The sequence below is a fragment of the Pistacia vera genome, unplaced genomic scaffold (genome assembly GCF_008641045.1).
Source record: "Pistacia vera cultivar Batoury unplaced genomic scaffold, PisVer_v2 Contig479, whole genome shotgun sequence".
In the NCBI taxonomy this organism is placed as follows: domain Eukaryota; kingdom Viridiplantae; phylum Streptophyta; class Magnoliopsida; order Sapindales; family Anacardiaceae; genus Pistacia; species Pistacia vera.
In genome coordinates, this window is record NW_022196311.1 from 369,002 (window position 1) to 381,755 (window position 12,754).

The 12,754-nt window shown below is 34.3% G+C and overlaps 2 protein-coding genes across 2 annotated transcripts; one reads left to right on the plus strand and one right to left on the minus strand.

The window, feature by feature from the left end:
* The first annotated feature begins 2,564 nt into the window (after positions 1–2,564).
* On the plus strand, positions 2,565–6,007 carry LOC116146529 (endoglucanase 12). The gene is made up of 4 exons (XM_031431942.1): positions 2,565–3,082; positions 4,110–5,015; positions 5,252–5,424; positions 5,543–6,007. The coding sequence occupies exons 1-4, from the start codon at positions 2,692–2,694 to the stop codon at positions 5,942–5,944; spliced, it is 1,872 nt and encodes a 623-aa protein (XP_031287802.1). The 5' UTR covers positions 2,565–2,691; the 3' UTR covers positions 5,945–6,007.
* Positions 6,008–6,083: 76 nt separating this feature from the next.
* LOC116146532 (beta-hexosaminidase 3) lies at positions 6,084–11,514 on the minus strand. Its single transcript, XM_031431943.1, has 14 exons — positions 11,004–11,514; positions 10,620–10,694; positions 9,692–9,727; positions 9,480–9,591; positions 9,155–9,225; positions 8,731–8,861; positions 8,582–8,647; positions 7,921–8,021; positions 7,696–7,755; positions 7,572–7,605; positions 7,338–7,436; positions 7,198–7,257; positions 6,778–7,028; positions 6,084–6,679 (listed from the first exon to the last, which is right to left on the minus strand). The coding sequence occupies exons 1-14, from the start codon at positions 11,334–11,336 to the stop codon at positions 6,513–6,515; spliced, it is 1,596 nt and encodes a 531-aa protein (XP_031287803.1). The 5' UTR covers positions 11,337–11,514; the 3' UTR covers positions 6,084–6,512.
* Positions 11,515–12,754: the final 1,240 nt, after the last annotated feature.

Below are 12,754 nucleotides of genomic sequence, written 5' to 3' on the forward strand. Positions count from 1 at the left end.
TATACTTAAAATCTATAAAAAAAATCCTTTAATTACTGTTACATTTAACGAAAAAATTATTAAATAACAAACCCGTTTGATATATAATTTAAATACATTTTTTTTTTTTTACCTTTCTCCGTTTTATATTCAAATAGCAAGAGAGATAATTACTAGGTTTACCAATAAAAAAAAATACAGTTTAACAAAATAAATAAATTTTTTGATTCCATAAAATGAAAATTTAAATGTACTGTTAATGCCAGGTGCATACAGTTGTTCAAAATTGACTTAGTCTTAGTTTTAATTTAATTTCTCCATGCATTACGCAAATGGTAATTTTAAATACATTTTATATTTTATTTTTATTGATTTAAAAGTAATGTGAACATGACATTAATGATTTAATTCCCAACACAAATTATAAAAATTCAACGTGCATTATAATTGCTGCCTGGGAATATCTTTTGGCAGATATCGATGCATCGATTAAGGTAAGTGATTTTCATTGACTTAGCTGAACATTTATTTATTTATTTTATAATAATCTTATTTACTTAGAGGATATTTAAAATTAATTTATGGATTAGGTATTTATATTCTTTTACAAATTATTATTAAATATGATCAAAACAATATATGTAAACATTTAAAATTCGTGGTTTTTCACCGTCACAAGTTAATTATTTGATGTTACAAGTCTATTGTTTATGTTATGAATTCATCATAAAATTGATCAGTGTAGCATTAATTACTGTTATGTCATATATATATTTGAAGAACCTCGACAAAAATATTAATTATAACTTCAAATGTGATAAAGTCTTCTTATCTTTCTTCACCATTCTTTGCAGCATCTAGAATTATTAAAAATTTGTAACTCCACTTTTCTAACAAAGCATATAGAAATGAGATTTTAATAATTTTTTTTTATGAGTGCTTAAAATTATTTTATATTTAATATGATTGAAAACGTGCATAACATTGTTATTTTTTATTTTATTTAGATATAATTGAGATAGTTTTATAGCGGATAAAGTATTTATGGAATAAAATTTTAAAACCAACCAAAACCAGTTTTATAAACCCCTCAAAAATATACTATACTGGTTCTGGGAGGTTTTTAAACTAGTCAAAACCAGTACATAAAAAATTTAACAAATAATAAAACACTTTAAAACCAGTCTAATTAAAAACCGCTCAAAACCAGTAAAAAAAAAGCCTCTGACGCATACCCTTAACAGAAAATTAATAAGATGGATATATTACACTTGTAATATATTGTTTAGTTGGTGTAACGTGGGAAATATAAATAATTAAATATGGAGTAATTATAATTAGGAAATTAATTAAAGTCAAATATAGAAAGAGGAACGTGTTGAGAAAGCAGAAGCACGTGGTTTGAGAAAAATCAGAGAAATCAAGCTGGCTCTAGCTTTATATTACCTATTAAGCCAAACACGACCTAAATGCCCTTATTTTATTAATTCTGTTTGGTTTGTGGAGTGGATTAGAAGTGGATGAAATGAAAGTATTATAAATAGAAATCATGGAATGGAATAAATAGAATAAGATTACTTTATTCGCTTTTAGTAAAAAATATGGATGGAATGGAAAACAATTTGTTGCTTTTGGACTAAAATGCCCTTAATTTATTTTATTAAATAAATATTTTTTATTTTCTATTTAAATATAAATTTCAAAAAATTAAAAGTTAAAAAATCAGAAAAATAAAAAATATTTTAAAAATTTTAAACTAGTCAACGCTGGTCAAACTCATCAATCGGCGAATTTGTACCATGCTCCCAACATCACTGCTGGTGCGTGAGCAATCTTGGCCGACGAATTTGGTCCGTGTTTAACAATTTGAAGATTTTCTAATATTTTGAAAATTTAGAAATTTCTTAAAATTTCTTAAAATTTCTAAATATTAAATTAATAGTACATTATAATATATTTATAAAATAATTTAGATTTAAATAAATTGATTTAGAGGTAAAATGGGAAATCAAATTTAAATTCATTGCAAAAATTGAACATTGATCAAAGTATATCCTTAAGCTCTAACGTCGTCAAAGTTCGTTAAAGGGTAATGGGCATTTTCGTCATTCCACTTTAATAAGTTTTTAATTAATCTTGATTAAGCTTTAATCCCATCCAAGTAAAAACTATTGTAAATTACATTTCAAAATTTAGAACCCTATAACTATTTTCATCTTTTTATCTTCTTACCTATTTCCTTTTATCTCTCATCAAAATATAGAAGGTAATGAAATAAATAGTTTAAGATTTATATAAAAATATGATATTTTCATTTCTCATTATTGGCCCCTCATATTTTTATTTCTATATTGGCCCCTCTCATCCGCTAAACTTGACAGTTTAACCCCTAAAACACAGAGTTAATACATTTTGGTCCTTGAGGCTTGCCCTATAAGATTCCAAGAGTTCAATTCGGTGGAGACTTTTCCATCCTTTCTCCATCTGCAAACAGCTGTTTACTGTCATATTCAAACCTTCCATTCACATCAAAACCAATCAACTTGATATTTTAATTCCAGACAAAATTTAATTATTTAATTCAATTTCAAAATCATTACAGTAATTAATCTAGTCAACGTACTCTTCTTCTTCAAATATTTATACAGGGGCGTTCAAGCTAATAATCTCAGAGAGGGAGAGCGTGAAGAAGGATATATAATAAAAAAAAAAATGCACGGCGGCAACCACTGGGGAGGCTCGTTGGAGATCGTAGACCAGAACGATAACCAAAAGAGTCGTGAATTAAGCGAGTGGGACAAAGCGTCGTTGCATTCGCAGCAACATCTACATCATCATCATCATCATCTCGATGAGACGCAGCAGAGCTGGCTACTTGGACCTCCAGAAAAGAAGAAGAAGAAGTACGTAGACTTGGGATGCATTTTGTTAAGCCGCAAGGCGTTTAAATGGACGCTCTTGTCTATCGCCATCGCCTTTGTGGTTATCGCTCTCCCGATCATCATCGTTAAAACGATTCCCAAACACAAAGCCAAACCTCCTCCTCCGGATAATTATACCGTCGCCCTCCAGAAGGCTCTCCTCTTCTTCAATGCTCAGAAGTGTAAGTCTATCTCGTCGATTTCGCCATTTTTGTTCTTGATTTTGATTGTTTATAACATTCTGCATGCTCTCTTAGAACTCAGAAGAACAGGCGTGTAGTTTTTTTTTTTTTTTTTGGCTAATTACGACGGTGCCGGTACCTTTAAAATTATTGTTTTTCTTTTTTATTTATTAATTACGCTAACGTTACCTTTAAAAATATCGTTTTCCTTTTCTAACTTATTGATTATGGTAACATTACCTCTAAAATTATCGTTTTTTTTTTTTATTTAGCTTTTAAATTACCATCGAAATGATGATAACGTTAGTCAATATTAAGATCATAACTTAAAGGTTAAAAATAAGACAATAATATCTATTACATCATATTAAATTACGCCGAATAAAGTTTTTAGACCATCATCGAAAAGTGAAGAGGTGTTACCTTTTTTAATTATGATCGAATCGGATAAAGTTATCGTCATACCTTTTGAATTATGGTCGAGTAAGTTTTTACATAGTAAAACAAAGATCGAGAAAGGGATAGCATTAGTCGTACCACTTTTTGAATTCGGATTGATTAAGTTTTGTCACTATAATTCGAAAGTCGAGAAAGAAATAGCGTAACCCTAACATATTTTATTTTTTAAAAGTAATTTGGACCGTCCGATTATATTTTCGGGTTGATCGATTGAGTCTTGCTCTATAAGGTTCAAAAAATAATCCCTTGATCATAGTATGAATTGGTTGATTAATTTACACGGCTTACTTGACTAAGAGGGAATAGCCTAAAGAATAAAACTCCGTGTGGGTCCAATTTATAAGAAGAAATTAATAATAAATTTTCAATTATTTAATTATAATAATTTCTTACCTCATAATATGGGAATAATAGTGATATAAGCGAGGTTTAATTTTTTTCTTAATTTTAAAATAATTAAAATGAAGTATTATTCTGGATCCCATGTGCTTCAACTGAGATCTTCTTCTTCCATGGTTGATTAATGCATGATTTTAAAGGTGTAGTTAATTTGTGTTTGTGGGTGCAGCTGGGAAATTGCCGAAGAGCAATGGGATATCATGGAGGGGGAATTCAGGGCTGAATGATGGGAGTAATTTGAGTGATGTTAAAGGAGGTCTTGTTGGAGGATATTATGATGCTGGTGATAACACAAAGTTTCATTTTCCAATGTCATATGCCATGACAATGCTGAGTTGGAGTTTGATTGAATACAGTCACAAATATGAAACCATTGGAGAGTACGACCATGTCAGAGATCTCATCAAATGGGGCACTGACTATTTGCTTCTTACCTTCAATTCTACTGCCACCAAGATTAACCAAATCCATGCCCAGGTTGGTGGATCTCAGAATGGCACTTCAGAACCAGATGATCACTACTGTTGGACGAGACCAGAAGACATGGACTATCGAAGACCAGTACAAACAATCCAGGCAGGCCCTGATCTCGCCGGGGAAATGGCGGCGGCTCTCGCGGCAGCCTCCATTGTTTTCCGTGACAATTCTGCATACTCCAAGAAGCTGATCAAAGGTGCCAAAACAGTGTTTGATTTCGCCCGAGACGGCGGCAAACGAAGAACGTATTCAAGAGGGAACCCTTACATCGAGCCATATTATAACTCTACTGGCTATTATGATGAATATATGTGGGGAGCTGCATGGCTGTATTATGCCACTGGGAATAATTCCTATATTTCCCTGGCAACAAATTCTGGATTGCCGAAGCATTCCAGGGCATTTTTTATGACGCCTGATAATATTGTTCTCAATTGGGATAATAAACTGCCTGCTGCCATGCTCCTGTTGACAAGGTTCAGGATTTTCCTGAATCCTGGATATCCTTATGAGGACATGTTGAGGATGTATCACAACACAACAACTCTTACTATGTGCTCTTATCTTCAGCAATTCCATGTCTTCAACTGGACTAAAGGTATGCGCTTCTGTTCGTTTATGAACTCATTTCCTTTTCCCTTTTTTTTTTTTTTTTTTCATTTTCTAATCATTTTTAATATTTTAGAAAATAGAAGATGAATTCACAAAATTTATAACAGAATACTCGTAGTTTTCTCTTTTATCTATCTTCTAAGACGAACGTCTGCAAGAAAGAATGACTTTAGATAGATAATGAGTTGTTGATTGATAGAGATGGATTGATGTTTTAATCAGGGGGAATGATCGAACTGAACCATGGAAAAGCACAGCCTCTGCAGTATATGGCTAATGCTGCTTTCTTGGCATCTCTGTTTGTTGATTACCTGAATGCTACTGATGTTCCTGGTTTCACCTGTGGTCCTTCTTTCATTTCATTAGATCAGCTAAGGAATTTCTCAACCTCTCAGGTAATCGATCAATCTATCCGTTTCACATACGATTTCATAATTGACTGCTTGTATGTGCAGCGAATGCACGGAAGCCTCTTGAATGATCACTAATTGGTCATTTTTATATTTTGCACAGGTGGATTACATTCTGGGTAAGAACCCCTTGAAGATGAGCTATGTGGTGGGGTTCGGCAACAAGTTTCCCAGGCATGTACATCACCGGGGTGCTTCAATACCCAAAGACAACAAGAAGTACTCATGCACTGGAGGATTCAAGTGGCGCGACACCAAGAATCCCAACCCTCACAACATTACGGGAGCCATGGTTGGAGGGCCTGATAAGTTTGACAAGTTTCGCGACGTGCGTGGCAATTATAGCTACACCGAGCCAACATTAGCTGGGAACGCTGGCCTGGTTGCTGCACTTGCATCCTTGACAACAACCGCTGGTTATGGCATTGACAAAAACACCATGTTTACAGCTGTTCCACCACTGTATCCACAGAGCCCTCCCCCTCCAGCTCCTTGGAAGCCTTGAACTGCTATGTATAATAAACTTCGTACATGCTAATGTCCCTCAAGTTTTGGTTTTACTTTTACATTCTTGCTTGTACAAAAACGTCAGATATGTTTATTCATACAATGATATCAGAGAGTGACATTGACATATCTTCTCATACGTGCATACATTTACGTAACATATCATGAAACCGTTCAAACTAATCGAGCAAAATATGCCTGTGGAAAGTATGAACCTGTCAACCACCAACCTTTACTTGCTAAATGAAGTAAAAATTATATGTACTTTCCGATTTTGCTGAGTCGTAGACATTGAAGATTGATTCCTCAAAAAGAAAAGCAAGACGAAAGACACAACCAAACCACTTTTCAAATTTCTGGGAATGTACAGTTATGATCACTAACATCCTGCATTGAATCAATGGTCTAAGTTCAAGATAACTGTTTACGATGCAAGCAGAAAATGGCGCAGAAGGACAGCATTGATTTTTAAGCGGTTTCATTATTTCAAGGACATTAAGAATGGGTGTAATTTTGAAGCACAGTTGCATTTTAACCAGCAAAAGTTGGGACTGTGTTTCAGCTTATTATTGCTTATAGCAGGAATCAGGTTCATAGGGAGTACCACGACCGCCTGCAGCAAGTGGAGCAGCTGCAATTCCTCTTTGATTTAGCAAACACCTGAAGTGAGCCAGCCTTCCAGTAACTAGTGTTGTATCCTTTGCCAGCTTACCATACGGTGTCCATAATCGCTCTTCAGCGCGAGAGGGAGCAAAAGGAAGAACATCAATATTGTTAGAAGTTTATACGGTGCAAACGACTAAATATTGAGCCAATATAAAAGGGAAGTACCAGCAGCTGCTGCAGCACGTGGCCATATCGTTTGCTGAATATCTGAGGCATCGACTGTTTCACCCCACATGCAAACCTCACCACCGATAACTAATTTCTGTTGGCTAGATTCTTTGATATTTGTTAGTGGTTCATTCAAATAGAACTGCTGCCATGGAGTATCCAAGTGGTCCAAATACCACTTGTCCTGGTTGCTTACAATGCACCTTAGTCCAGCCTTAACAACATTTTCAGCAACACCACTTCCAAGCCTGCAAGGAAGATTTTAAGAATAAATCAAATTTTATCAATCATATACATAGATAATTATGAATGAATCTTTACAAATAAAATTTTCAATGACCAGCTTATTCTATGACATTCTGATATAACGAATCTTAGGGACCAATTGTCTAGGTTGGATTCGAGTGTAGATCATACCAGTTGTGAACCACAGTTTTTGGACTCAATTTTTTCCCAAAGTTGTTGAATGTCTCCTCCCTGTCATGTATCATCTTTATGAGTGATAAAACGTGACAACGATGTCATTGATCATAGACTTCTATTCATAAGATTCATACCAGTTAACTAGTTCATATCCATGGGAGAGAGCTATTTTCTGAGCTTTCAAGACAAAGTACTGATACGCTTCGGATTCATTCATCCCCTGCTGTTTTAACCTGCATATTGAATAGTCAACAATCTAATAGACCGTCTACTGGTTTTCGTGGTTTATGAAAAAGTTCTAAGGAAGAAAAGCATCGGTCACAATAACTAATGTTTATTTTTAAAGGACTAGATTTTGATATTGTTACCATTTCGATATGTGAGAAGTCGTTCTCCAGCAACCTGAAAAATAGTAATGTATTCTTAATGAGTTATCATGATTGCATTGCCATACTTCATCTATGAGTGCAAGTTTAAAATTATTGAACTTACTTGTATTGACTTCATCACCTCCCAAGTGAACAAATTTAAATTTAAAGACTTTACTGAAATCTGAAACATTAAAAGTTTCAATAGTATTAGACAGTTTTCATAACTTTTTCTTCTTCGATGTAAAGCATACTTATTTACAGAAGAAAAAATGCGATGCCAGGTCTTTTGTAAACACATTATCTTTATGACATGAAGCTACTGTTTTGACAGATATGTTGACATTACCTGAAAGTATCCCATCTATCACTTTGAATGTAAAATCATTGCTGACATCAAGTGGCTGCTGACAGTCCTTTGATGGCCACAAAGAAGGATAGCCAACGCCCCTAAAAATTAAAACTATAAATTACTCCAAAACCTGAATGAAAGGACGTTGTAAAAGCTTCTTTACATACCATGATGAGCGATACCAAAGAATGAAAATGTAGATATTATAGGTGTTCATTTTTGCTAAAAATTTAAACAGAGCTAATTATAGTCGCAAAAACAACATAGAGACTTGTTCTCCTTTTGCTTGTTTGCAAACCCAAGTGTGTTGAATGCCCGCAACTATCTCTGATACTTCAACTGATATGTTCTTTACAGTGTCAGCACTTAAACAATTTGCAAGTTTAGGCAGATTTCTGGGTTTTTCTTACATTGCATTAGAGCTTAAATATTAATGTTGGGTACTTTCCTATTAGCTTAAATAGTTGGATCAAGTAAAAACTAAACAGATTTAAAACGGAAATATAATGATATATCTCCAATATGATAATTACCATCAATTCTAAAAATTACAAGCTCACTGTTTAATCTACTGTATAAATGAAATCGATGTTTGAATGAAATGTATGTTTTCTACGACAAGAAAAACACTGTAGTGAGAATTGCATGTCATAATTACCAAGAGAAAGCATGTCCCGGAACATCTATCTCAGCCAATACATTGATTCCTCGTTTTTGAGCGTAACTGCAAAATTTTGATGATCAATATGTTAGAGATAACTAAACAAGAATAATATAAAGGGTGCAAACAAGACTGAGATCACTTGCCTCACAATTTCAGCAGCATCAGTCATTGTATATCTTTCAGAAACTGAATATGCACCATCCCAAAGTTTTGGATATGAAGGTATCTCCAAAGGAAAAGATTGCGTATCTACAATGTGCCAGTGCAACACATTCTGGATGAAAGCAAGAAGTAATAGTTCATATAGATTAATTTGCAAAGGTGCCATCTTTAAAACAATTGAACTACTAGTTTAAACCAATGACATGAGTTATGCCAGCTTTATCACTTCATATAATTATTAGCACGACAAATATATGCATTCTTATTAGAGCTTTTAGGGGCTTAGCAGCTTAAATACTATCATTGTGTCCCTAGCTATCGACTAATGATCTTGAATCAAGCAGTAATGAAATAAAAATATCAACCAATTCACAATAGTAGCTTCGACAGTGCCGAATTACATACCAGCTTTGCATAGGCCATAGAGTCAATAACACTCTTAATCACTGGAACTGGTTGATAATGTCGAGATGTATCTGCAGAGATTTTACTTAATCAGATAAACATATTCATGTTGGAAAACAAAATTTCCAAGTCAAATAACCTTTATTAATTCCTAACAAATTGAATGCAGCTATGTTAATTATTTGCAGAAGTAGTTATATGTGTAGGACTCATCAATTACTGCAAACGATTTTCAAATAGTTTTTAATATACAAATTGAACCAGAGCTGAAAACGACAACAATCACTCGAACATGTCATAAAGCAAGCATAGAAAAGCTTCTCACCAATTAAGAGCCCTCGGAAAGGGAACCTTGGCTTATCAGAAATGGTCCATGGTGTCATTGGAACATCAATTATCCTGGACTTGAAGTTGAATTGACATATTTGGCTCAAGGTCTGCAACATTTCATGCAAATACAAGTATTTTAAGAACTACGTATTCTATTTAAACCTGCAAAGCATCAATGACAATGTACCGTGAATGACAGCAACTAACCTGAAGAGCATGTAAAGCCCCGTAAACTGTCTGCGCCTGCATTGTTTCATAATAAATTTGAAATGATCAGAGAGTTGAAAATTAATATTATCTCTGTATTTTACATCATGCCAAGTACACAAACAAATGATACATGCTCATCATCCATCAGGCACTGCCAACTATGCATCATGGACATACCTTCTTAAGGTTGCCTGCAGCAATAGTTTCTCATTTAAAGTTCATATGCAATCATAAATTAATTCAATAGACAAATGTCTTATTCATCCATAATGAACAAAGATGGTACAAACTGTACTGTTTCAGCTAAAATACCACATAAAAGAAGGTGAAAACCATGACAATATAACTCATTTGTTCATGCCAAATAAGCAAAGTTGAAGAATTTTACCAGGTTAAGGGCCATCCAAAACGAAATGACCAAATCTGATCTCTAATGTTCCATTCATAACAAACTTCACTTAAGCATTCACAAAGAGAATCAACCATGGAGTTGGCGAAGACCAAACAATTTAGATTAATTTTTTCTTTTTTATGGTCATCTATCCTATGTTTCTATCATCAAAATGCTTAGGAAGTTTTATAATGTATTTTGTGACGGTCCACTGACCTCATGAATTGGTTAAGAAATATAAACATTATTCTTTAAAAATAAATGCCCTGAAGATTTACATCCCAAAAAGCAGAGAATTATTTTCGATTCTTTTTTTGTGGTACAGACTTAATGCCAGCATTCAAAGACAATTATTTTCACTTTTCACATTCTTGTCAATGTTCTTGCTACATTCATGGTTAATATAAGTCACAATCGTATCGGTCCAACAAATTTCCGCCAACTAATTTCCAACATCTCAAATGTCAACAACTAATCCAAAACATAACTTCATAGTTGAAAGTAAGAATTAGAAAAAGGATCAGTTGCGCCCACCTCAATTTGCGCATAAGCCGGCATCTCAGGAGATGGAACCAATAACTTATAAGACTCATCAACCCCATATTGTAACTGCAAATTTCAATAACAATCTTATGCGTAAAAATGTTTATTTCTGTTTCTTAAAGTACATAAAAAAACATTAATCCTCCAGCTTTCAAGCCACAATTGAATTAAAGCTATAACCTCTAGAAATCTTATTGAAGAATCAAACAATCAAACAAAAGAAGAGCATTGATCCTTTAGCTTTCAAGCCAAAATTGAATTAAAGCCATAAATTTGGCCAAGCAAAAGCCACCACAAACTACAAACTACAAACATCTCATATTCGGAATCAAATTGCTAATAAAAGTAAACAAAAAAGAAATGAACAAAATATACCTCATCATGTTGAGTTAAAATGACCACATTCAAACCCACAAAAATGGAGGAATTATCATACTTGGAAACATTACCATCAACAGCATGAGCCAACTTCAAAAGATCAACAAACCGAGCGAACCCATCTTTCAAAATCCCAGAAGCGTCGCTGAACTTGCTTCCATGGCTCAACAACTTGAAATCTCCACTCATGTACATTTTTTTCTGGCCATGGCACACAGAATACGGCAAAGGCCAAACCTTTACATCTTCTGCATTTCCACCTCTTGTTGCCACCACCATTTTAACAAAAACCAACACAAAAACAAGAACCCACAAAGGAAATCTCCCCATCTTCACCACAAACTTGAAGCAAAATCAGTTGAACAAATGCACGAAGATATAATTAGTTAATGGCTATATATGTATAAAAAAATATGTGAGAAAAAAAGAATCTTGAAAGCTATATATAAATAAAGACGAAAGAATCGGGATTGATGTCATTTGTGAGTGTTTAGTATCTGTATGTGCACTTGTGAGTTAGACAGACAAGACAGGTTTTTCTCTTTACCTGTTTTATCTTCAAATTTAGTGAGGAGGTAAATTCATTATGGCCCCTGATATTTTTATTTTGTAATGAAATACCCTTGTTGTTTCCGAAGTAGAATTTTCATTGACTTAGAGGAGCAATGGGTCGTGTTGGAACAAGTTCATGTTGGGTTATATTTGTATCGTGTTAATTCTTTTAGTCAAAACTTGTCTTTTTGATTCATCAGGATGCAAGTTTAAATATGAAAATTTGAACTAGTTCGTTTTCAGAAGTATAACCTGAACTTGACTTATTATGAGTATTAATAAAAATAACCTGAGAGTATTTATTGTTTATACTTCAAAAAGAGTAAGTGAATCATAAGAGGTTTTCTATTATTAATTACCCTATTTTAAATATTTCATATAAATTTACTAATATGCCCTTTTTGAGTCAAAAGCATTTTTTTTTTTGGGGGAGCAAACGACATGTTCCCACCCAAAGATTAGTGAATGGCAAGTTTCTACCTCTCGTTTCATTTATTCCATATTCTCATTCTTAAATGACACTATTAGTGACTCTGGAGCTCTGACAAGTGCTATTACCAAACTGCTCTTGTACCATCCCATTCCAAACCATCACCACCATAGCCCTTTCCAAACCGAGTGATGCTATGGGTACTAATGGATGAGTACTAATATGTGTACTAACTAAAGCATAGTACCCGTACTATGCGCATAGTACGGGTACTATGCTTTAGTTAGTACACATATTAGTACTCATCTATTAGTACCCAAAGTATTATTCTTCCAAACCACCCCTTTCCCAGTTGGGTTTTTGCGTTTTTTGCCCAATTTCTCAGCCTTTTTCTATCCGCCCTCTCCACCGGAAATCATCCCCCACCAAGCCATTCAACTCATGGGGCCAACCTCTCTAAAACCCCCATATTTCCTGACCCTATTCACCCTCTTTTCACGGTTAATTGAAGGCCCTCTCCCTAGGGTTTGGTTGAGTTAAATGAGGATTGAGGTTTAAAATTGTTGGAGGTTTGTGTTGTTTGGGAGCCGATTGGGGTTACTTTAGAAGTGTTTGAGGCTTGTTAGTTTTTTCCCGGTCGCCGGTGCGACGACGCTCCTCAAGTATCCCTCTTTTGACGCTTTCCAACACGCACACAACGTGTTTAATAAAACGGCACAGTTAGCGACCTCTATCCCTAGTGCACGCCAACACCCCCACACAGCGT

Bases quoted from the DNA above. Each gene is read 5' to 3' on its own strand.
- LOC116146532 (XM_031431943.1), bottom strand. From the start codon at position 11,336: ATGGGGAGATTTCCTTTGTGGGTTCTTGTTTTTGTGTTGGTTTTTGTT. The intron at 8,648-8,730 runs GCAAGTGATCTC...AAAATTTTGCAG, and splicing joins GATGCTGCTGAAATTGTGAG to TTACGCTCAAAAACGAGGAA. The intron at 7,437-7,571 runs GTAACAATATCA...TTCAATATGCAG, and splicing joins ACTTCTCACATATCGAAATG to GTTAAAACAGCAGGGGATGA.
- LOC116146529 (XM_031431942.1), top strand. From the start codon at position 2,692: ATGCACGGCGGCAACCACTGGGGAGGCTCGTTGGAGATCGTAGACCAG. The intron at 5,016-5,251 runs GTATGCGCTTCT...TGTTTTAATCAG, and splicing joins TGTCTTCAACTGGACTAAAG to GGGGAATGATCGAACTGAAC. The intron at 5,425-5,542 runs GTAATCGATCAA...TATTTTGCACAG, and splicing joins GGAATTTCTCAACCTCTCAG to GTGGATTACATTCTGGGTAA.